The 24,926-nt window shown below is 35.7% G+C and overlaps 1 protein-coding gene across 1 annotated transcript in view; it reads left to right on the top strand.

The window, feature by feature from the left end:
• The window catches only part of MAP4K5 (mitogen-activated protein kinase kinase kinase kinase 5), a 114,735-nt gene that overhangs the window by 34,325 nt on the left and 55,484 nt on the right, over positions 1–24,926 (top strand). Inside the window, exons 4-10 of the mRNA XM_069597886.1 lie at positions 13,796–13,886; positions 14,327–14,391; positions 16,545–16,600; positions 21,075–21,122; positions 21,510–21,552; positions 21,942–22,014; positions 23,891–24,022. Of these exons, the coding sequence (XP_069453987.1) occupies positions 13,796–13,886; positions 14,327–14,391; positions 16,545–16,600; positions 21,075–21,122; positions 21,510–21,552; positions 21,942–22,014; positions 23,891–24,022 (508 nt within the window). The remainder of the gene's footprint in view (positions 1–13,795; positions 13,887–14,326; positions 14,392–16,544; positions 16,601–21,074; positions 21,123–21,509; positions 21,553–21,941; positions 22,015–23,890; positions 24,023–24,926) is intronic.

Raw genomic sequence — 24,926 nt, 5'->3', positions numbered from 1 at the left:
GTCACTGCTTTTTAGTATGCTGTCTAGGTTGGTCATAGCTTTTCTTCTAAGGAGTAAGCGTCTTTTAGCTTCATGGCTGCAGTCACCATCTGCAGTGATTTTGGAGCCCAGAAAAATAAAGTCTCTCACTGTTTCCATTGTTTCCCCATCTATTTGCCATGAAGTGATGGGACCGGATGCCATGATCTTAGTTTTCTGAATGTTGAGTTTTAAGCCAACGTTTTCAACTCTCTTCTTTCACTTTCATCAACAGGCTGTTTAGTTCTTCTTCACTTTCAGGCATAAGGGTGGTGTCATCTGCATATCTGACGTTATTGATATTTCTCCCGGCAATCTTGATTCCAGCTTATGCTTCATCTAGCCTGGCATTTCGCATGATATACTCTGCATAGAAGTTAAATGATCAGAGTGACAATATACAGCCTTGACGTACTCCTTTCCCAATTTGGAACCAGTCTGTGTTGTTCCATGTCCAGTTCTAACTGTTGCTTCCTGACGTGCATACAGATTTCTCAGGAGGCAGGTCAGGTGGTCTGGTATTCCCATCTCTTTCAGATTTTTGCACAGTTTATTGTGATCCACACAGTCAAAGGTTTTGGCGTAGTCAATAAAGCAGAAGTAGATGTCTTTTTCTGGAATTCTCTTGCTTTTTCAATGATCCGGTGGATGTTGGCAATTGATCTCTGGGTCCTCTGCCTTTTCTAAATCCAGCTTGAACATCTGGAAGTTCATGGTTCACGTACTGGTTTGGAGAATTTTGAGCATTAGCATATGAGATGAGTAGAATTGTGGAGAAGGAAATGGCAACCCATTCCAGTGTTCTTGCCTGGAGAATCCCAGGGATGGGGGAGCCTAGTGGGCTGCCGTCTCTGGGGTCGCACAGAGTAGGACACGACTGAAGCGACTTAGCAGCAGCAGCAGCAGCAGTGCAGTAGTTTGAACATTCTTTGGTATTGCCTTTCTTTGGGATTGGAATGAAAACTGACTTTTTCCAGTCCTGTGGCCACTGTTGAGTTTTCCAAATTTGCTGGCATATTGAGTGCAACACTTTCACAGCATCATCTTTTAGGATTTGAAATAGCTCAACTGGAATTCTATCACCTCCATTAGCTTAGTTTGTAGTGGTGCTTCCTAAGGCCCACTTGACTTCACATTCCAGAATGCCTGGCTTTAGGTGAGCGATCACACCATCATGGTTATCTGGCTCATGAAGATCTTTTCTGTATAGTTCTTCTGTGTATTCTTGCCACCTGTTCTTAGTATCTTCTGCTTCTGTTAGGTCCCTATCATTTCTGTCCTTTATCGAGCCCATCTTTGCATGAAATGGTCCCTTGGTATCTCTAATTTTCTTGACAAGATCTCTAGTCTTTTCCTATTCTGTTGTTTTCCTCTCTTCCTTTGCATTGATGGCTGAGGAAGGCTTTCTATCTCTCCTTGCTATTCTTTGGAACTCTGCATTCAGATGGGTATATCTTTCCTTTTCTCCTGTCCCTTTAACTTCTCTTCTTTTCTCAGCTGTTTGTAAGGCTTCCTCAGACAACCCTTTTGCCTTTTTGCATTTGTTTTTCTTGGGGATGATCTTGATCACTGCCTCCTGTACAGTGTTATAAACCTCTGCCCATAGTTCTTCAGTATTCTATCAGATCTAATCCCTTGAATCTATTTGCCACTTTCACTATATAACCATAAGGGGTTTGATTTAGGTCATACCTGAATGGTCTAGTGGTTTTCCTTACTTTTCTGAATTTTGCAGTAAAGATTTCATGATCTGTACCATAGTCAGCTCCCGGTCTTGTTTTTGCTGATTGTATAGAGCTTCTCCATCTTCTGCTGCAAAGAATATAATGGCTAGACAGTTTTCCAAAGCTGTTTACTACAAACTCTGTCTTTTATTTGCACGTTTGAAATGCCTCGCTCGTCATGAACTGAATTTCCATGTAAGCATGAATTTATTATCTATTTCAGTGATTCCAAACCCACCACTCCTATTTGTAGTTCAGGATTATCCTGTTTTTGATTTCTCTGACTTTTCACTGTATTTTATAATCTTCATTGCTTTTGTTTTTCAGTTATTTCCCTTCTGTTTTCATAATTTTTTTTCCCCAGGAAAGGTTCAAGATCATGTTTATCAAAGTGTAAAAAAGCTTGTGAGAATAATTTAGAAGACTTAACATTTGACAATGGTAAGGACTTTTCTTATTTAGCTCTTCAGGAAAATATTGTAGTTCTTGCCACATAGGCCTTCATATTTGTGGTAATTCTTGCTATCATGAATAGCAGTTTTTTCTTCTCTTATACTTTCTATTTTGATTACTGTTGATATTTATGTGAGTCATTATATTGGATTTATTTAGTCTGTGACAGTCTTACATAATTAATATTTTTCAATAGAATTGTCAATTTTAGTGCTTTTTGATGCTCTTTTTGCTTTGATTTTAACTGTGTCAAACATTGTAATGCCAATCCTTTTTTCTTGTTTGTATTTATGTATCATATAACAACCAGATAATACTGTTATATTTAGGCCTATCATTTTACTTTCTTTTTGGATCATTGGTTTTTAAGTTTTGTCTTGTAATTATCTTTAAATTTTATTTTATAGCCCAATCTGAATCTTTCTCTTTCTAGGTCAGTCATTTTAAAATTTATTGAGATGATTGATCTTCTGTTACAGTGGGTTTTGTATTTAATGTTTTTTGAAGGTTTTAAGCAAAATATAGCTAGAGGTTTCTTTTACTTTTATTGCTGATAATTTGAAAGGTACACAGTTTGTAGTTTTATCAAAGGATGGCTTCTAAGACTTTAAATAATATACTTAAATTTGAGTTTTTAATTTATCAGCTTAAGAAATGAAATAGTCATTAGCTTCATAGGTTTAAAGATGTTGAACTTCATATTCCTTCTGCCTCTTCATATTCCAGTTTTCAGATGCTTGTTAATTTATTTGAGGATTTTAGTCTTAGAATTTTTTTATTATACTAGGGCATGCATGTATATTAGCCTGCATATCTTTTAAAATTATGAGATGCCAATTATTTAGGCTTAGTTTTATAATTAAATAGATTCAGTTCTCACCATCCTTTCATTCCATGTCCTTGTTGCTTTTTTTATTTGTATCAGTTGTTGCCAAGTTGAATCATATCATCACATTGATTTTCCTGTGACTATCAAGAATAACATAATTTTGATTCACAAATTAATTGTTCTTCTCAAGCTTGCTCTTCCCTCAGTCTTCCCCATTTTGCTAAGCCACTAGCCAAGCCAAAAATATAGGCATTGTCCTTGATTTCTCTTTCTTTTGTACTTCAACGTCAGTCTGTCAGCAAGTTCCTTCAACTCAACTTTCAAAACATATACGGAATCCATCTACTTCTTATTGCCATCTTTCCCCTCTGGTCTCTCTATTTCCTCTCCCAGACCTTCCATCTATCGCCATCTAGTTTCCACAGAGCCACCAGAATGGTCCTTTTAAAATACAAATCATATCATAATGCTCTCTTCCTTAAAACCTTCTTGGAGCTTCGAAATTGCACTTAGAATAAATAATAATCAAACTTTCAACCTTGCTTATAAAAAACCCTATGTGATTGGCCCTGTCTGCTTCTCTGAGCTCATCATATATCTTTTTCCCTTCCCTATTCCCCTCTTGTTTTTTTCTTTTCTATGTAATCAGTCCAAGATTAAACTGACTCTTCTGTTCTGCGTGAAGTACTAGTTTTCATGGTCTTTTTCCAGAAGCCTTCCTGGTCATTCAGATTTCAACTTAAATATTGTAGCCTCGTAAAAACCCAGTTCTGACTACATAAGTTAAAGTAGTCACTCAGATCCTTGTTATTTTAGTTCTCTGGCTAGGACATGTGCCTGCGTAACATTTTTCTTATTTCTTTGTATTTGTTTGTTTAATGTCTGTCTCTCCTGGAATGTTAAGAGGCATGAGACTAGTGATCTGTCTTTACTGTTTTATTTCAGCCCCAGAAATAGTGTCGGCACATAGAGGACATTCAATAAATATCTTTGTACAGGGGAATATTATAAATGACTTTCTGTTGTCTATTAAATGAGAATGACCAGCCAACTAGGTATAGAATTATTACATCATACATTCTTCTCCTGCCCTCAGAAAATATATAGACATTTTCTGCTTTGAATATTATTAGAATAAAGCTATAAGGCTTGCCTGCTTATTTCTCCTCTTGTAGGTAACTTGCTGCTTCTTGCTGAACTTGCTGCTTAATTGTCTGTGGCACTACTACTACTTATCTTCTCTAATCTGTGATGTTCAGGTCTTATTATTTAGATTTCAATTCATTATTAATAGTAATTATGATTTCAGTAAATTTATTAAATTTATTAATAGTAAATAACTATAAAATTAGTCACCTGAGAAATGTTTTTCTTACAGTTAAATATATACATACTTTTCTTTTAGTGAATAGTTTTATTTATTTTCATAATCTGTGTTTTAGAATCTGAGAAATTGGTCTTCTTTTTGTGACAGTGATTTTATTCATTTGGGTTATTTCATTATTACATGTTTTATTTGTGGTTTTGTTTTCTTTTGTTTTTGCCTTTAAATAATTTCTATGTTAATCATAGATTTTTATACCTTTTTTTTTTTTTTAGCATTTTCAGAAAAGCCCTTAGATGTGTTTTTCACATTTTGCAAACAGAGTTAGGGGAGTTTTATGTGAAAGATACGATGATATAGTGTTGAATTTTCCCAGCATTTGTTTCTGATGCCTCAAATAATTTCTGGAGACAGCTGTATTTCAAAAATGAATTTTTGACTGTACTTCGCAACTTAAAAAAAAAATTGCACCAAAGCCAGTATAATGCAAAAGTGCTTCCTTGTATTTATTTAAAGATAAACTGGTTTAGAATTTTATTTAGACGTGAAAGATAATTATTTGCCAATATGACTTAGAAAAAAGCCTGCATCTGGTAAAAGATAAACAGTTTGTTTTTTTTTTTAAGTAAATGAAATCTCAGCTGTAACTCAATTGCACTTTTCACCCCAGTTAAAAATAGATTGTTGAAATTTATAATCATTTTAAAGTCTTTAATTTTATTACAGATTTACTGACTTGTTCCTGATAATTTAATTCTATAATATTATATTTAAAATTTCACTAAAATAAATGACTTTTGAGACTCTTCTAATACTAATCCTAAAGTGAATCTTAGGGTTAAGAGCAAAAATAGGTTAGCACACAGAACAATTTTTTAATTGGCCACAGAAATAATTGATAAGATGAATGAGCATTTTCCCCTATATTTTTGTTGCCCTTTGTATACATATGTAAGCAAATGATTATTTTTAAGAGTGATTTAAGCATTTCTCTCTCATTTTATAGCCTATACTTTTTAAATAGAAGCACCATTTTACAAATGGTGACTTCGAAGTATTGAAAATAAACATTACCAATGATACCATTTTGAGTTTCATCATCTGTTTGGTGAGGCATCAGGACTGCTCTAGAAAAGCAGACAGATATTACGATTGTGCATGTCACCCTATTTTTCTGTTTGTGTCTTAATTTCAGCCTACCCTCTAACTCATTTTACAGATACTCATTTTGCTCAACAAGTCTGTAGTTAGTGCCAGCGAACAGCCAGAACAGACCAAGTTTGAGAAAGGTGATCATCAGAATCCTCATTTGCCTTCTCGAGTTTTCTCTGCTCACATTATCCTCTTATTATGGTGGAACTACATGATGGTACTTTAAAATTTTCCAAATTATCATTTGTTTAAAACTGTGAGCCTTGCATACAGGCATGGAATTTCATGAAATCATTACCCAGGGTGTTAATGCAGTATACTTTGTTTACTTGTTTTTTAAAATGCTAAATTGGAAATATTTATGAAATAATCCAGTATTTGTAAATAAAATGGTGAATTAGATGTATTTTACTAGATTAGACAGTTTTCAGACATGTTGAAATCTTTCAGTTCAGTCGCTCAGTCGTGTCCAACTCTTTGTGACCCCATGTTTGCCACATGCCAGGCCTCCCTGTCCATCACCAACTCCTGGAGTTTACTCAAACTCATGTCCATCGAGTTGGTGATGCCAACCAACCATCTCATCCTCTGTCGTCCCCTCAATCTTTCCCAGCATCAGGGTCTTTTCCAGTGAGTCAGTTCTTCCCATCAGGTGGCCAAAGTATTGGAATTTCAGCTTCAACGTCAGTCCTTCCAATGAACACCCAGGACTGATCTCCTTTAGAATGGACTGATTGGATCTCCTTGCAGCCCAAGGGACTCTCAAAAGAGTCTTCTCCAACACCACAGTTCAAAAGCATCAATTCTTCGGCGCTCAGCTTTCTTCACAGTCCAACTATCACATCCATACATGACTACTAGAAAAACCATAGCTTTGACTAGGCTGACCTTTGTTGGCAAAGTAATGTCCCTGCTTTTAAATATGCTATCTAGGTTGGCCATATCTTTCCTTCCAAGAAGTAAGCGTCTTTTAATTTCATGGCTGCAGGCACCATCTGCAGTGATTTTGGAGCCCCCCAAAAATAAAGTCTGACACTGTTTCCCCATTTATTTCCCATGAAGTGATGAGACCAGATGCCATGATCTTCGTTTTCTGAATGTTGATCTTTAAGCCAACTTTTTCACTCTCCTCTTTCACTTTCATAAGAGGCTTTTTAGTTCCTCTTGGCTTTCTGCTATAAGGGTGGTGTCATCTGCATATCTGAGTTTATTGATATTTCTCCCAACAATCTTGATTCCAGCTTGTGCTTCTTGCAGCCTAGCATTTCTCATGATATACTCTGCATATAAGTTATATAAGCAGGGTGACAATATACAGCCTTGACGTACTCCTTTTCCTATTTGGAACCGGTCTGTTGTTCCATGTCCAGTTCTAACTGTTGCTTCCTGGCCTGCATACAAGTTTCTCAAGAGGCAGGTCAGGTGGTCTGGTATTCCTATCTCTTTCAGAATTTTCCACAGTTTATTGTGATCCAAACAGTCAAAGGCCGTGGCATAGTCAATAAAGCAGAAATAGATGTTTTTCTGGAACTCTCTTTTTCCATGATTCAGTGGATGTTGGCAATTTGATCTCTGGTTCCTCTGCCTTTTCTAAAACCAGTTTGAACATCTGGAAGTTCACGGTTCACGTACTGCTGAAGCCTGACTTGGAGAATTTTGAGCATGACTTTACTAGCATGTGAGATGAGTGCAACTGTGTGTTAGTTTGAGCATTCTTTGGCATTGCCTTTCTTTGGGACTGGAATGAAAACTGACCTTTCCAGTCCTGTGGCCACTGCTGAGTTTTCGAAATTTGGTGACGTATTGAGTGTAGCACTTTCACAGCATCATCTTTCAGGATTTGAAATACCTCAACTGGAATTCCACCACCTCCACTAGCTTTGTTCGTAGTGATGCTTTCTAAGGCCCACTTGACTTCACATTCCAGGATGTCTGGCTCTAGGTGAGTGATCACACCATCATGATTATCTGGGTCATGAAGATCTTTTCTGTATAGTTCTGTGTATTCCTGCCACCTTTTCTTAATATCTTCTGCTTCTGTTAGGTCCATACCATTTCTGTCCTTTATTGTGCCCATCTTTGCGTGAAATGTTCCCTTGGTATCTCTAATTTTCTTGAAGAGATCTCTAGTCTTTCCCATTCTGTTGTTTTCATCTATATCTTTGCATTGATCGCTGAGGAAGGCTTTCTTATCTCTTCTTGCTGTTCTTTGGAACTCTGCATTCAGATGCTTATATCTTTCCTTTTCTCCTTTGCTTTTCGCTTCTCTTCTTTTCACAGCTATTTGTAAGGCCTCCCCAGACAACCATTTCGCTTTTTTGCATTTCTTTTCCATGGGGATGTTGTTGATCCCTGTCTCCTATACAATGTGTCAGGAACCTCCGTCCATAGTTCATCATGCACTCTATCTATCAGATCTAGTCCCTTAAATCTATTTCTCACTTCTACTGTATAATCATAGGGATTTTATCTAGGTCATATCTGAATGGTCTAGTGGTTTTCCCCTCTTTCTTCAATTTAAGTCTGAATTTGGCAATAAGGAGTTCATGATCTGAGCCACAGTCAGCTCCTGGTCTTGTTTTTGCTGACTGTATAGAGCTTCTCCATCTTTGGCGGCAAAGAGTATAATCAATCTGATTTCGGTGTTGACCATCTGGTAATGTCCATGTGTAGAGTCTTCTCTTGTGTTGTTGGAAGATGGTGTTTTCTATGATCAGTGCATTCTCTTGGCACTGGAGAGCACACTGGAATTGGAATCTTTAAATATCTTTAAATAGATGTTTAAAATTTTTTTTAGTTTTGCTTTATGATATTTCATCTTATTTCCTGGAAATATAAATGGAAAAAATACAGTAAATTTTTTAAAAGTCAGAAATTTTATAAAGATGTAAACAACCATTAGTTTGCCTTGTTAATGTTCTTGAAAGAAATCCCAAAGTAGGAGGGAGGTTTGGCCAAATAGGACAAATGTCAACTATTCCAATTAAGTGATATGTTCCTGCTTTTCAGTATTTACTTCTATTTTAAAAATCTTAACATTTTTTGTTGTTAAAAATAATATGTAAATTTAAATATTGGTACCCTATCTTCACTATTTAAAAAGTTCAAATCTGAATTGGTGGAAGATGTTAATTTTGAGGTCACACCAAAATTTTTATTAGTTTCAAATAATACATGCAGAAAACTAATAAAGGCTAAGTAGACATTTTCTGCCATTTAATAGGTAAAAATCACATGGAATGCTAGAGTACTCTGTTTCACTTACATTCCAGTTTCTGAACACAGGATAAAATTGGAAAGAGGATACTTGTTCAGTTCAGTCACTCAGTCGTGTCCAACTCTTTGCAACACCCTGGACTGCAGCATGCCAGGATTCCCTGTCCATCACCAACTCCTGGAGCCTACTCAAATTCATGTCCATTGCATTGGTGATGCCATCCAACCCTCTCATACTCTGTTGTCCCTTTCTCCTCCCGCCTTCAATCTTTCCCAGCATCAGGGTCTTTTCCAGTGAGTCAGTACTTCGCATCAGGTCACCAAAGTTTTGGAGTTTCAGCTTCAGCATCAGTCCTTCCAATGAATATTCAGGACTGATTTCCTTTAGGATGTACTGGTTGGATCTCCTTGCAGTCCAAGGGACTCTCAAGAGTCTTCTCCAACACCACAGTTCAAAAGCATCAATTCTTTGGCGCTCAGCTTTCTTTATGATTCCAACTCTCACTTCCATACATGACTACTGGAAAAGCCATAGCTTTGACCAGATGGACCTTTGTTGGCAAAATAATGTCACTGCTTTTTAATATGCTGTCTAGGTTGGTCATAGCTTTTCTTCTAAGGAGTAAGCGTCTTTTAGTTTCATGGCTGCAGTCACCATCTGCAGTGATTTTGGAGCCCAGAAAAATAAAGTCTCTCACTGTTTCCATTGTTTCCCCATCTATTTGCCATGAAGTGATGGGACCGGATGCCATGATCTTAGTTTTCTGAATGTTGAGTTTTAAGCCAACTTTTTCAACTTTCCTCTTTCACTTTCATCAATAGGCTCTTTAGTTCTTCGCTTTCAGGCATAAGGGCGGTGTCATCTGCATATCTGACTTTATTGATATTTCTCCCGGCATTCTTGATTCCAGCTTATGCTTCATCCAGCCCAGCATTTCGCCTGATGTACTCTGCATAGAAGTTAAATGATCAGGGTGACAATATACAGCCTTGACATACTCCTTTCCCAGTTTGGAACCGGTCTGTGTTGTTCCGTGTCCAGTTCTAACTGTTGCTTCCTGACGTGCATACAGATTTCTCAGGAGGCAGGTCAGGTGGTCTGGTATTCCCATCTCTTTCAGATTTTTGCACAGTTTATTGTGATCCACACAGTCAAAGGCTTTGGCTTAATCAATAAAGCAGAAGTAGATGTTTTTCTGAAATTCTCTTGCTTTATTGATGATCTTGATTTTCAATGGATGTGACTTTGGTGATCACTTAAAAGTGGGTAGGTGTCAACTATACTTCAATTAAAAAAAAGGAAAAGTTAATGGATAGGGAATTCCCTGGTGGTCCAGTGTTAGAACTCCGTGCCTTCATTGCACAGCGCACTGATTCTATCCCTGATGAGGAAACTAAGATCCCAGAAGCCAGATTTCACAGCCAAAACCCATCAGAAACACAGAGAGAGGTGGGATGGGGAAGAAGGTGGGAAGGAAGTTGAAGAGGAAGGGGACATACATATACCTATGGCTGATTCATGTTGATATATGGCGGAAACCAAAACAATATTGTAAAGCAATTATCCTCCAATTAAAAACAAATAATTTAAAAAGAAACACATGGAAGTGAGTAGGTAGATATCCAAAGCATATGGTAACAAAGGGTGATTATTTTTCTTTCCTTTGTAATTCAGGGCTTCTTGATAAAATGAAGGATGAACTGGAATCTACCCTACTTGTTGAAATTAGCCTGTATAAATAATAAAATTTAGTATATAATGGAAAAGTTTCAGGCAAATGGGTGATAACTACTAATAGGAGGGCTCAGACGGGGGAGGAAGGAGAGACAATTCTTTGTATCCATAAGTGGACAAGCAAAGCCTCCACATGGGCAGGTTTTTACTATAATCTTCAAGAATTGCTCCCTCTTGCTGCCTCTGTTGATAATGGGGAACATGAGATTATTGTCTATTTTGGATTATCTTCACTGATCAGGTTCTGTTTGCAGACTATTATGTTTAGGGTATATGTAACCATTCATTCTCAAGAAGCAGGTCAGGTAGTCTGGTATTCCCATCTCTCTCAGAATTTTCCACAGTTTATTGTGATACGGCTTTGGCATAGTCAATAAAGCAGAAATAGATGTTTTTCTGGAACTCTCTTGCTTTTTCCATGATCCAGTGGATGTTAGCAATTTGATCTCTGGTTCGTCTGCCTTTTCTAAAACCAGCTTGAACGTCAGGAAGTTCACGGTTCACATATTGCTGAATCCTGGCTTGGAGAATTTTGGGCATTACTTTACTAACATGTGAGATGAATGCAATTGTGCGCCTCTTGAGAAATCTGTATGCAGGCCAGGAAGCAACAGTTAGAACTGGACATGGAACAACAGACTGGTTCCAAATAGGAAAAGGAGTACGTCAAGGCTCTATCCTGTCACCCTGCTTATTTAACTTATATGCAGAGTACATCATGAGAAATGCTAGGCTGCAAGAAGCACAAGCTGGAATCAAGATTGTTGGGAGAAATATCAATAAACTCAGATATGCAGATGACACCACCCTTATAGCAGAAAGCGAAGAGGAACTAAAAAGCCTCTTATGAAAGTGAAAGAGGAGAGTGAAAAAGTTGGCTTAAAGATCAACATTCAGAAAACGAAGATCATGGCATCTGGTCCCCTCACTTCATGGGAAATAGATGGTGAAACAGTGGAAACAGTGTCACAATTTATTTTTCTGGGCTCCAAAATCACTGCAGATGGTGATTGAAGCCATGAAATTACAAGATGCTTACTCCTTGGAAGAAAAGTTATGACCAACCTAGATAGTATATTCAAAAGCAGAGACATTACTTTGCCAACTAAGGTCCGTCTAGTCAAGGCTATGGTTTTTCTAGTAGTCATGTATGGATGTGAGAGTTGGACTGTGAAGAAGGCTGAGTGCCAAAGAATTGATGCTTTTGAACTGTGGTGTTGGAGAAGACTCTTGAGAGTCCCTTGGACTGCAAGGAGATCCAACCTGTCCATTTTGAAGGAGATCAACCCTGGGATTTCTTTGGAAGGAATGATGCTAAAGCTGAAAACTCCAGTACTTTGGCCACCTCATGTGAAGAGTTGACTCATTGGAAAAGACTTTGATGCTGGGAGGGATTGGAGGCAGGAGGAGAAGGGGACGACAGAGGATGAGATGGCTGGATGGCATCACTGACTTGATGGACGTGAGTCTGAGTGAACTCCGGGAGTTGGTGATGGACAGGGAGGCCTGGCGTGCTGCGATTCATGGGGTCGCAAAGAGTCGGACACAACTGAGCAACTGAACTGAACTGAACCATTCATTCTGGAGAAGGAAATGGCAACCCACTCCAGTATTCTTGCCTGGAAAATCCCATGGACGGAGAAGCCTGGTTGGCTACAGGCTATGGGGTCACAGAGTCGGACACAACTGAGAGATTTCACTTCACTTCACTTCACTTCAACCATTCATGTAGTACGTGTTTTCTCACTTTTACAAGTAAAAGGTAAATTTTCTGTGAAGATTTTTGCTCAGATTTTGATTGTTTCAAGACTGTGTCCCTTTTTATTTATCTAGTTCTTTATAATTGTTAACTGAAATATCACTTAATGTTTACATGAAGGGACTGTTGAAAAGAGTGCTTTCATGATTATGAATAAATTTGGTGTGTCATAGTTAAATGTGTGTATAAACCACATCAATAATGTTTGATTTTTTTTAACTATTTTATGACATGGCAAAGATATTATTTTGTTTTGGCTTTCCATTGAAACTTGCTGTATAAAGGGGAAAATATCTTTGATTTGTGTGTGAGAATTTTATTCATTTCTCTAAGACCTAATTTGTAAGTTTTTCCGTCTTGGTCCTTGTATGTTATTCTCAGATGACTAAGTTAGAGCTAGGGCTTTAGTGGTGGCACAGTGGTAGACGAATACACCTACAATGCAGAAGGCTCAGGTTTAAACCTGATGTTTTGCAAAAGAGCATTTCAAAACACTATCTAATAAAAATATCTTATGGTGATATCCTAATGAGGAACACATTTGTTTGTATCTTTCTTGTCTCCAACATATAATATTGCTGTTGCATTTATTGTGTGTCAGATATTGCACTCCAAGCTCTTCCTGACAACTTTCCCACCTGAGAGACTTGGAGTAACAGAAACTTGGGGACATAAGAATCTGTTACAAAAATGACCAGCAACTGGTGTTACTAAAATGTAGGGAATGTTTAAGGAAGTGATAGATAAGGAAGCCAAAATGGTAGATAAGAAATGAATTTAAATAGCAGGCAATGGATTCAGGTGTGACTCAGAAGAGTTAGATTGCCCAAGGTTACATTGCCAGTGAATGGCTGAGTCCAGACTTAAATCCAGGCGTGTTAATCCAGATCTGGAGATCTTGTACATTATATTGCATTTACATAATAGAAATGCACTGATGTATCAACTCCTAAACTCCTTTTACTGAAATAAAACACTATTTCTATTCAAAATGAAGTTTGATAGTGACAGTGTCATTCTAAGGAGCCCATAATGACCATAAAATCCCCATATATGATAAATATTTTAATATAGCTTTTTCTAGTTAACCCAAATAGATTTTTGGTAGACAAATTGGAAAATATAAATTAAAAAAGAAGAGAACCAAATTACTTAAAATTTTACTACATTATGTATATTTCTTGAGAATTTTTTTCTGCATATGTACTTACGTAATATCCCCTTTTCACTTAATGTGTCATGAGCATGTTTTCATAGCAAAACATGTTATAACTGTTGTAATATCTGTGACTGTACCATAAATTGTTTGACAATTCTTTCATCAATAAATAGTACTGTAGAGAATATTATCTGTGCATATATCAAGAAAGTAAACATTGAAGTGAAATTATGAGTTTTAGGACTTCATGCATTTTTATAGCTTCTGACTGTAGAAAGAAACTGCAAGTGTATGTTCTCATTGAAGTATTAAGAATGTCTAATTCCTCATTTCTGATACTTGTTGTGAAGGTTTCCTTCCTTCTTCCTATACATAGTGACGCAAAATGTAACATGTTGACCAAGTTATTATCATTTTGTTTTTCAGGAGATGATTTTTCTTTGATTCAGCAAGAGATATTTATGGTTAAAGAATGTAAACACTGCAACATTGTTGCCTACTTTGGGAGCTATCTCAGGTGAAAAACACAAAGCATCTAATCTCTCTCTTTGTATTTCATACTTCTTTGCCCCACATCCCCTCCCTTTCATGTAAATACTGTTTTGTATTTAAATTTTAAAAATTGCTTGTCTAAAGTTCTAAAATTTCTCAGATCTTCTTATTGGCTCCTCTGTTACAGCTTCATTTGTGCATTTTTACCCTATCTGGCAACCTTAATGAAATACTATGAACGGTTACAAGTGTTTTAGCTTGTAATACAGATCACATTCTAAACTATTTAAGGTGGGAACAGAGCTAAAATTAATATGCTTTTCTGTATCCTGAAGAAAAACTGTCAGGACAATTTCCTGTTGTAATCTATCCTAAACCTTGCTATGCTGAAGAGTGTCAATCTTCAAAGTATGTCAGTGGTCGAGAATTACTAGCTAATATAATTTTCTTTCTCTTTCATGTTAGTCGGGAGAAACTGTGGATTTGTATGGAATATTGTGGTGGAGGATCACTTCAAGATATTTACCATGGTACTGTTAATTTCTCTCTACGTTTTAAAACTTTAACTTTAATGATTGTTATTTTATGTCTCTAGTTAACAAGAGATACTAACATGTAGATTTACTGTTTTACATTCTGTCGTGCTCTGGAGGGTTGCATAAAAGAAATCTCAATTTTATATTTTGTTGGTATTCAGTTAAATTGCTGGAGCCTGATGAAGAAATCCAAGAGTACTTGAAGAATCTAGATTTTGCTTTTCAGATATAGTCTCTAGGAAATCTTAAGTAGTATATAGGGAAGTATTTTATCTACAAACAAAACTGCCTAAAGTTCCTCGTAAATTAAAATTGAAATGCAAAAGGTAACTCACATAAAGCAAATTGTCTATCTATTAATGATAATGTGTTGACTGGGAAAACAACTTAATTTTTGCTATAATATTTTGTATTAAAATGTATAATTTTAAGAATTTGGAATATTTTATTTGTTGCTTAATTGCAAGTCCTGTCTGGCTCTCTTGTGACCCTGTGGACTGTAGCCCTCAGGCTCTTCTGCCCATGGGATTTCCCAGACAAGAATACTGGAGTGGGTTGCCATTTCATTATGTTAATTTAGTCAACTTTCTGAATTGAATTGAATTTTCCTTTACATTATTATACTATAATGACTGTTCTCTTTTATTTTACCCCTGTTGTTGATTTTTAGAAAATTATTGGTAGGAAACGGCTCTGTGTCACTCAGTTTAAAATTCTTTTCTGTGATTTTGTGAAGAATTATGATCTTTTACAGGAACACTTTTTATCTAATATTTATAATTTTTATCCACATTTTCACAGAATGAGAACTCAGGATTATGGATTAATAAAACTATGCAGCAGACTTTTTTTTTACTTCCCCTTTTAAGCTGAAATAATGGTTTTGAGACATTAATTTTATTTCTTTGTGAAATTCCTGCTTTCCATTATTAAACCTGCTATTTTTTGAATTAAGTTGATTCTTAAAAGTATTCATCCCTGTAAATAATATGTTAGATAGCATAGTAATCAAGAACAACTATACCTATAATAACTTTTAATGAAATTGTTTCCCTTTTCATCAAGTTACAAGAATCAAAATTTTATGTTCCTAAAAGTAGGTATAGAGAACCAGTGATTAAAATATGTTGTAAAATATTTTAAGTAAAGATTGCATAAAAGTATCTGCTTTTGACCTCACTGTCAGCAAATGCCACCCCCAACTTCAAATATTTTCTCATGGTATTGGAAGGCGTTATTTCCAAAGCACCTAGTTAGGTACTTGCAGAAGGATTTTACGTTTCATTAGGGAAAGATCTGGTTGTCACAAGTGACCTGATTACTTTTTGGATTCTTAGGTAAGGTATTGGATCAAGGTCCTTGTTTTGATGGATATAGTAAAGAATAATGCTAAGGGAATAACATCCTGCCTTTAAAAAAAAAAAAAAGTATATTATGCCTTTTCAACAATCAATTTCTCTTTATGGTCCTATAACATGAATGAAAGTGTGAAATTGTTAGTTGTTCAGTCGTGTCCAACTCTTTGCAACCCTATGAACTGTAACCCGCCAGGCTCCTGTATCCATGGAATTCTCTAGGCAAGAATACTAGAGTGGGTTGCCATTCCCTTCTCCAGGGGATCTTCCCACCCCAGGGATTGAACCCAGGTCTCCTGCATTGCAGGCACATTCTTTACTGTCTGAGCCACCAGGGAAGCCCTTAACATGTGTATATAACTGTAATTATATATGTTTTTCTCATTTGGGGGCTTTATTTATTTATTTATCTTCAGTTGTTCAGGATTGAGGTCATGTCCATTGCTTTGTATAGAACATCTTGTGATATCTGGTACTGTGCTTTGCTCATAACGGGGGCTTAATAGTTTCACTGACCAAAGTCGTTATGAAGCAAATCTTCCATTTTTAAATTGCATTGAAAAATTTTCTACTTTACTTTTTTTTTGTTCCCTGATTCTAAGAATAATAGATGCTCATGATAAGTCACCCAGTGATACATATATATATATATATATATACACACACACACACACACACACATACACAGAGAGAGAGAGAAAGAGAAGTTTTATAATTGCTTGTCATTGTTAAAGTGTTCTTAGTCTGTTGTGTTCAAATGTATAATGATGTGATCTCTTTTTAAATTTCTAGTTACTGGACCATTATCAGAACTGCAAATAGCCTATGTATGCAGAGAAACTTTACAGGTACTATATTTGCTTATGTAGATAGAAATGCAGTTCTAGTTTCGCAGTTGGAACAGTAAAATGGTGATCTGCCCAAAAGAGAAAGAGTAAATCAAATTTTTCTGTTAACCTCTCATACTGTAATTCTGTAAGCCTAGTTATTTCTTTTGTGAATGAGTCCCAGAAATTCATTTAAGCGAATAGTAGTATACACAGTGGTGGTGTTTGGTGTTCTGCTTTGTAGTGCCTGTCCCTCAATTGCTGCAAAGCTAAGGGAATTCATACGTATGAATTGGTTTTCATGAATGAATCATCAGACCTCTCAAGTCCAAGCTTTCCCTTTGAGTTTTATGGCCGCAAAAAAGACATGAGGGCTTTTACCGTTTCTCCCAAAATGAGAATGAAGTTTCATGGCAATAACCCAGAATGTTATCTGGAAACCTTTGATCTTTGTGATATTAATAGATATTATTAATATCAGAATCCCTTTTTATAAGCTCAGTAAACAGTGTATTAAGTAGAGATTTCTTTCCTTCTTTATTTCAGATCCTCTGAGTGCTTTTAGTATGTTAAAATAGGTTATGAGTCTTCAGTAGGTATACAGAGTATACAGTTTTTCTTCCAGTTTATGTTTTTAGTTCCTTGAAAGACTACTCATTGAAAAAATTAGCTGCTAATTTTGTTCACATGCTTTGAGGCATCTAAGTTAGGAAGCAGGATGAAGTAGTAGTGGTTGTATTATTTATTTTTTCAGTTCACAACTGATACTTATTAATTGATGCTTCAATCTTTACATTTCCTAGATTCTGTAGTTTGTTTAGAAGAGAAATTGATATTCTATGTTATTCTTCCATATTTTAGAAATTGAGAATTTAACCTAAATTAAGAGAAAGCTCTAGTCATTTCTGAAAGAGTTGGTTTCCATATGCTTTAAAATTTTATTGTTTAGATATATGAAAGTAAATTTTTATATATAAATAATTTACATATATTTCTATAACAGTCAGATTAAAAATCTGCTTTTTTGTATTCACATAAAATGCTAATCATGCACTCATAGCAGAGAATTGTTGACAGACTAGTGTTGTTAATATTTTAATTTCCAAAGTTCCTTGCTTCTTTAAGTAATGGACAGAGTGCTAAATGGAAGTAGAAAGCAAAACAGAAATTTGCATTTCCATTCTGGCCCTGGTGTATGACCATTATCTCGTCTGTGGTTTTAGTTCCCCAAATATAAAATGAGGCTGTGGAAGGGATGACCTCCAAGATACTAGTTTGAATTTTAAAATTGTGTTACGCTGACTAAATTCCTCATCTTGTGTCTGTTGACAGGTGACTGGATAAAAAGGCATGGTTTATGTAATCCAACAATATATAAAAAGATAATACATCATAGACAAGTAGGGTTTATCATAGAGGGCAGTGTTGATTTAACATTCAAAATCATTTCAAGTAAGTGATTACATTAGCAAACGAAGCAAAACCATGGGATCATCTAAATAGATACAGAAAAAGCATTAGCTAAATCCAATGCTCATTTCTGATAAAAATTCTTAGCGTACTTCAAATAGAAAGGAACTAACTCAGCCTGATAAAGAGCACCTATGAAAAACCTGCAACTAAATCATACTTACTGGTAGGGACTAGGTGCTTTCCCACCAAGGTCAGTCAAACAAGGCAAAGATGTCTGCTCTCACCACTTCTTTTTAACAGATTCTAGACATTTGGACAGGACAAAAAACAAAAGCGGTGAAATAAAAGGCACCTGGACTAGACAGTAAGAATTCAAGCTGTCTCTATTCACAGACTGCATAACTACATCTTTGTAGAAAATGGAATAGAGTCTACAAAGAAGCTAGCAGAACTGCTGCTGCTGCTGCTAAGTCGCATCAGTCGTGTCCGACTCTGTGCGACCCCATAGATGGAAGCCCACCAGGCTCCTCTGTCCCTGGGATTCTCTAGGCAAGAACATTGGAGTGGGTTGCCATTTCCTTCTCCAATGCATGAAAGTGAAAAGTGAAAGTGAAGTCTCTCAGTTGTGTCCGACTCTTAGCTACCCCATGGACTGTAGCCTACCAGGCCCCTCCGTCCGTGGGATTTCCCAGGCAAGAGTACTGGAGTGGGGTGCCATTGCCTTCTCCGCTAGTAGAACTAGTGAGTGTGATTAGGGAGGTTGCAAGATTCAAGATCAATACACAGATTCGGTTGGATTTCCATAGACTAGCAACAATACAATTTATAATAACTAAAATATGACATTCTTTGGGATATATGTAACAAAGAAGCATAAACATCTGTATACTAAAAACTATAAAATGACTTAGAGAAGTTAAAGAAGACCTACGTAAACTGAGAACTTTGCCTTCTGTAGTATTCTTGTATTCATGGGTCAGAACATTTTATGCAACTAAGACACCATTTCTTCCCAAACTGACTGTAGATTCAATGCAATTGCAATCAAAATGAAAGGAGGCTTTTTTTTTCCCCTCTAGAAATTGACGAGCTGATTCTAAAACTCCTACAGAAACACAAAGGACCTGGAATAGTCGAAACAACTGTGAAAAAACAAAAAAATTTGAGGACCAACAGTAGCAATTTCAAGACCTATAAAACTACACTAAATGAAACATAGTAGTAAGCACTGGCATAAGAGTAGGTTATGCCAAAAGATTATAGAAATCTAGAAAGACTAGAAATAATTCCACACATATATGACTACTGATTTTTGACAAAGGTGAAGATGCTGCTGCTGCTAAGGCGCATGAGTCATATCCGACTCTGTGCGACCCCATAGACGGCAGCCCACCAGGCTCCCCCGTCCCCGGGATTCTCCAGGCAAGAACACTGGAGTGGGTTGCCATTTCCTTCTCCAATGCATGAAAGTGAAAAGTGAAAGTGAATTTGCTTAGTGTGTCCAACTCTTCGCGGCCCCATGGACTGCAGCCTACCAGGCTCCTCCTTCCATGGGATTTTCCAGGCAAGAGTACTGGAGTGGGGTGCCATTGCCTTCCCCAACAAAGGTGAAGAGACAATTCAAAAGAGGAGGGATAGGTTTTTCCGTAAATGGTAATGGAATAATTGAACTGTGCTTAGTCACTCAGTCACGTCTGACTCTTTGTGACCCTATGGACTGTAGCCTACCAGGCTCTTCTGTCCATGGGGATTCTGCAGGCAAGAATACTGGAGTGGTTGCCATGCCCTCCTCCAGGAGATCTTCCCAACCCAGGGATCAAACCCAAGTCAAGCACATGAACTTTGAACCACATTTTGTGACATATGTAAAAATTAACACTTATCACTTACATTTAAATATAAAACCTCAAACTAGAACTTATAGAAGAAAACATAGAAGAAAATTTTGCAATCTTGAGTTAATAAAAGCCTTTTCAAACATAAAAATCATGATCCATAAACAAAAATTTGACAAATTTGACTGTTAAAATTTTAAACTTCTGCTTTTTAAGACATTCTATTAAGAGAATAAAAAGACAAAAAAGGTATTTGCAAAGTATAAATCTGATAAAGGGCTTGTTTCTAGAGTATATAAAGAACTCTCAAAACTAAACAAATAATAGGAAAAGCACCAATTAAACAAATGGATAAAAGATTTGAACAGATGTTTCAGCAAAAGCTGTATAGATGGCAAATAAGGATATAAGAAATATGCTTGATATCATTAGTTATTAGAAAAATGTGAATTAAAACCACAATGAGATACCACTACATACCAGTTAGAGTGGCTAAAATTAAAAAGACTGACCCTCATAAAGTTGGTGAGTATGTGAGTTAATTGGAACTCTCATACACTGCTAGTTTCAATGCAAAATTGTACAGCTGCTTTGGAAAACCATTTGGTGGTTGCCTAGAAATTTAAGCTTGTACCCACCATATGACCCAGTCATATCTAAGTTATTTACCCAAGAAGGAAAAATCATACAAATACTTGACATAAATCTTTAGAGTGGGTTTCTACATAATAATCAAAAGCTGGAAACAACTCACAACCCAAATATCTGTCAACAGGTGAATAAATAAATTCTGTAATAAATGTATGGTAGAATGGTCAGTAATAAAAAAATGAAATATTGATAACACACTAACAAGGAATGTCAAATTAATATTGTGAATTAAAGAAGATAAAAGGATATTCTGTATGATTCTATTTACATAAAACTCTAGAAACTTTTAAAATTATCTATAGCGACAGAGTATATCAGTGTTTATATATGGAAGGAACTTTTGGGAGTGATGAATATGTTCATTATCTTGATTGTGGTGGTGATGTTACAGTAAAGTATTTCTTGTCTTTATCAGAAAATGAATTCAAAAATCTTAAAATTTAGTAAACATTGATTAGTAAAAAGAAACACGTCTAGGTTTTTTCCCCTCAGAAAAAGGACATTCTGGTTTTTCTTATTCAATAAGAATTTAAGTAGAAATTTAGGTGTGAAGTTTGCAGTTTTGCTAATATATACTTTTTTTTTTTTAACTTCAGGGTCTTGCCTATTTGCATACTAAAGGCAAAATGCATAGAGATATCAAAGTAAGTCTGTTTAACTTAATTTAAACTTTCAATATGTTTAATACTGACAGTCACAGGGAACAGATTTGTGGTTTCCAAGGGAAAGGTGGATGAGGGGAGGAAGGACTGGAAGTTTGGGATTCACAGGTATAAACTCATATATACAGTGGATAAACAATAGGTCCTACTATATAGTACAGTGAGTTCTTGATAAACCATAATGGAAAAGAATATTTTTAAAAATGTCTGTATGTGTATTATTCAGTCACTTTGCTGTATAGCAGAGATTGGTACAACATTGCAAATCAACTGTACGTCAATAAAAAAAATAATAATAAACTGTTTAAATTGATAATTTTATTGAAAGGAATTTTATGATACTAAATAGCATTTGTATTTTTGCTTTAGGGTGCAAATATTTTATTGACAGATCATGGTGATGTAAAATTAGGTATGTTATTTCAAATTCCTAAAAATTATTTTCCAGAAAAACAGCACTGAAATACTAACCTAGTTGTGTTAGAATAAAAGGAATCCAGGTGGATGGTTTTTTCCCAACTTAAGTTACTTGTAATGAAAAGTTTTTTAATAACTTTGTTCTTAATAAAGTATGTTTTCATTCTAATAAAATGCCAGTAAGTTATTTTCTTATAATGATTATGTTTTGAACTAAACAGGAAGGGATTTAGGTATTCAATTTATATTTATATTCTATTTATATACATTTCTCTAAGTATTGCTATCTGAATTATTAATAATGATGTCTCTGAGGATGAAATTTAGAAATGTTGGTGGTTTTATTGAAAACTAAAATTTTCTGTTCTGTTTTTACCCCATCAGCTGACTTTGGTGTAGCTGCAAAAATAACAGCTACTATTGCAAAGAGAAAATCTTTCATTGGCACCCCTTATTGGTAAGATATTATTATGATTGAATTTTGTCCATTTCCTCTCTTTAAGATTAGTGAACAACATTGATGCTAATAATACAATTTGTACTTGACTGAAGCCTAGAGACATTCAGGTTCCTTGACACTACCATAGATCTGATGGGTTACAGAACTTTGATACTCATTTTCCATGTCCAGCGTTTCCTGTGTTAAAGTGCCAATAATTCCTGCTGTCCCTGAGATGCTGTGTTGGGAGGTCTCATAGGTGGGAGATTTTCAAAAAAAAATTGTGTTATAATCTCGTGTCATTTTATTACCCTTTCTTTTGATATTGCATCTGTTTTAATCTAGGATTTCATTTGCATGTTGTTAAAATTCATGCATCCTATCCTACCATTAGTGTTTACCAGCCCTCCTGCTTCTACTATATCCTTCCAATTACTGACAAAATAATCTTTCTAGAACACTGCTTTCATTATATCCTTAAACACACTTAAGTTGAGAGACACTGTGTCATATAAGTTTCTGTAACCTAAGTACACATAAAAGTGACTTCTACCTTGTGAATATTCAGTATAAATATAAATTAATTTAAAAATAATAAACACTCAAAAATCCTGAGTAATATCATCTATACTTTATAACTTTAGATGCCATTTTCATATACCACTGACTGGTGGCTCAGATGGTAAAGAATCTGCCTGCAATGCAGGAGACCTGGGTTCGATCCTTGGGTTGTGAAGATTCCCTGGAGGTGGTCATGGCAACCCACTCCAGTATTCTTGCCTGGAGAAACCCCATGCACGGAGGAGCCTGGCAGACTACTGTCCATGAGGTCACAAAGCGTTGTACACGACTGAGTGATTAAGTATGCACAGCGACTCCCAAACAGATAACTCCAACTCAGCTGCTCAGTTGACCCTCAGTCCTGTATATTTTCAGCAGTTGTTTGGTAATGGCACTACTTCAGTATCCACAGAAATTTTATACTCAGTCTCTTCAGTCAGCCCCTTGATTCTATCCTCCCTGCCACTGCCTTTGAAACATCCTTTTTTTTCCCCCTCGTATTTTTCACATAGTCTTCTAATTCATCTTCCTGATTCTGATTTCACTTCCTCTCACACCATCCTTCATGTTGCCATGAGTTTTATATCATAATTAAATTTTCCATTTTCACAGTAAAGTCTAATCTTTCTCATATAATCAGTAGACCGTTCATTATCTAGCCTCTGTCTCTGAGGTTTATTTTCCAAGTACTTTCTAGACCTTTTCAAACTGTGATGAATGACTTTTTTTTTCATATTTTGTCCACCACAGACTGATACTTTTATAAAATAAATTTAAAATAAATTGCTTTTTAAAAAATGACCATTTATCTGGATAAGAATACTTACTTTCGGTTTCTGTACTTACCGGAGACTGATAGCAAACTGCCTATGGCCCTGTGTCCACCTATAGATCAAACGTTGAGTAGCAGTGTCCTGTCACCTCTCTCTGTGTGTTCCGTGCTGGCCTGTTTCCCTGCATTCGTATTTGTTTCCTCTGACTAAAAGAGTCCAGGTGCCTCAACCCCCCTCAACTCCCTGCTAATTTATTCTGTGAGTCTCACCCCCTTTGGGGAACTTTTCTCTGACCTTCACAGAGATTTCGGTGGTCTTTTTGTTTTCCCATGCTATAAAACAGTATTCACAAGATTTTGAGAACCAAAGTTTTAGAAGCGTGTGTATGTATGTATATGTGGTCTTTATTGAGTTTTTTTCTGTTAATAGTAAAGTTTCTTCTTTTCTAGTAAATGCCTCTAAGCCTCTTTCCCTCCAAGAAGTCTAGTGAATATAACAAAAGAACAAATTTCATATAATTTTTTAAAAACAAAAATGTTATATTTATTGATTCCTTCTAGGATGGCCCCGGAAGTTGCAGCAGTAGAAAAGAATGGTGGCTACAACCAACTCTGTGATATCTGGGCAGTAGGAATAACAGCAATTGAACTTGGAGAACTCCAACCACCTATGTTTGATCTTCATCCCATGAGGTGTTCTCAGTATTTACAATTATGGAGTTAGTAGTAAGGTCTTCAGGGAGAGTGAAGTACTGACAACCTGGGTATTCCGAGCTCATTTTAAAGTATATTGAAATAATAAAAGTATTCTGAGAGATGTAGGAATAATCTTATCTAAAACTTGATCTGTTGTTCTTTCTAACACAACACAGAGTCTGTCTGAAACTTTTCCTTAAAACAAATTTCCTTTAATAAACATACTAGGATATAGCAGTTATCATTTTTAAAGTTTTAAGTCTTTTTTTTATTCTTCCATTGATTGAAAACATTTCTTTTTTTGTCCTAAGTAGAACTATAAACAAGTAGAATGCAGATGAGTTTTTTATTTCTGTTCTCATTTGCTTTTGTTTCTTTATACTTTGTCTAGGAATGATGAAGAGGTAGTTGCTTACTATAATCATTTATATTTTAGAGTATATTATCTTAGAAAAAATATTTGAGAGACTGTGAAGGGATTTTTAGTGTTTTGAAGGAAAAGATAAATTGGGCCAAAATTTAAATTTTTAATTGAAACAGTAAAGGTTAAAAAGAAAATCAGCAGAATAGGGGAAAGTATTCTCCCAATATATAATATTAATTATTGATATTTATTACATAGGTAACTCATTCAAAGACTCTAAGAGCAAAAGATAAATTGTTTATGAGCAAGTATCAGATACTAGAGAAACATGGTAAACTATTGAACCTCACAAGTACCTAAAGATATATAAGTTAGTTCAGGATGGGGAACACATGTGCACCCACAGCTGATTCATGTGAGTGTATGGCAAAAACCACCACATTATTGTAAAGTAATTAGCCTCCAATTAAAAAAATAATAATAACAACACCAAAAAAAAAGATATATAAGTTAAAAGATACCTGCTTTTAGCTGGAA

This window comes from Ovis canadensis, chromosome 7 (assembly GCF_042477335.2).
Source record: "Ovis canadensis isolate MfBH-ARS-UI-01 breed Bighorn chromosome 7, ARS-UI_OviCan_v2, whole genome shotgun sequence".
NCBI classification, from domain to species: Eukaryota; Metazoa; Chordata; class Mammalia; order Artiodactyla; family Bovidae; genus Ovis; species Ovis canadensis.
Note: the sequence above shows the minus strand (reverse complement) of the source record. Positions and strands in the feature narration are given on the sequence as shown.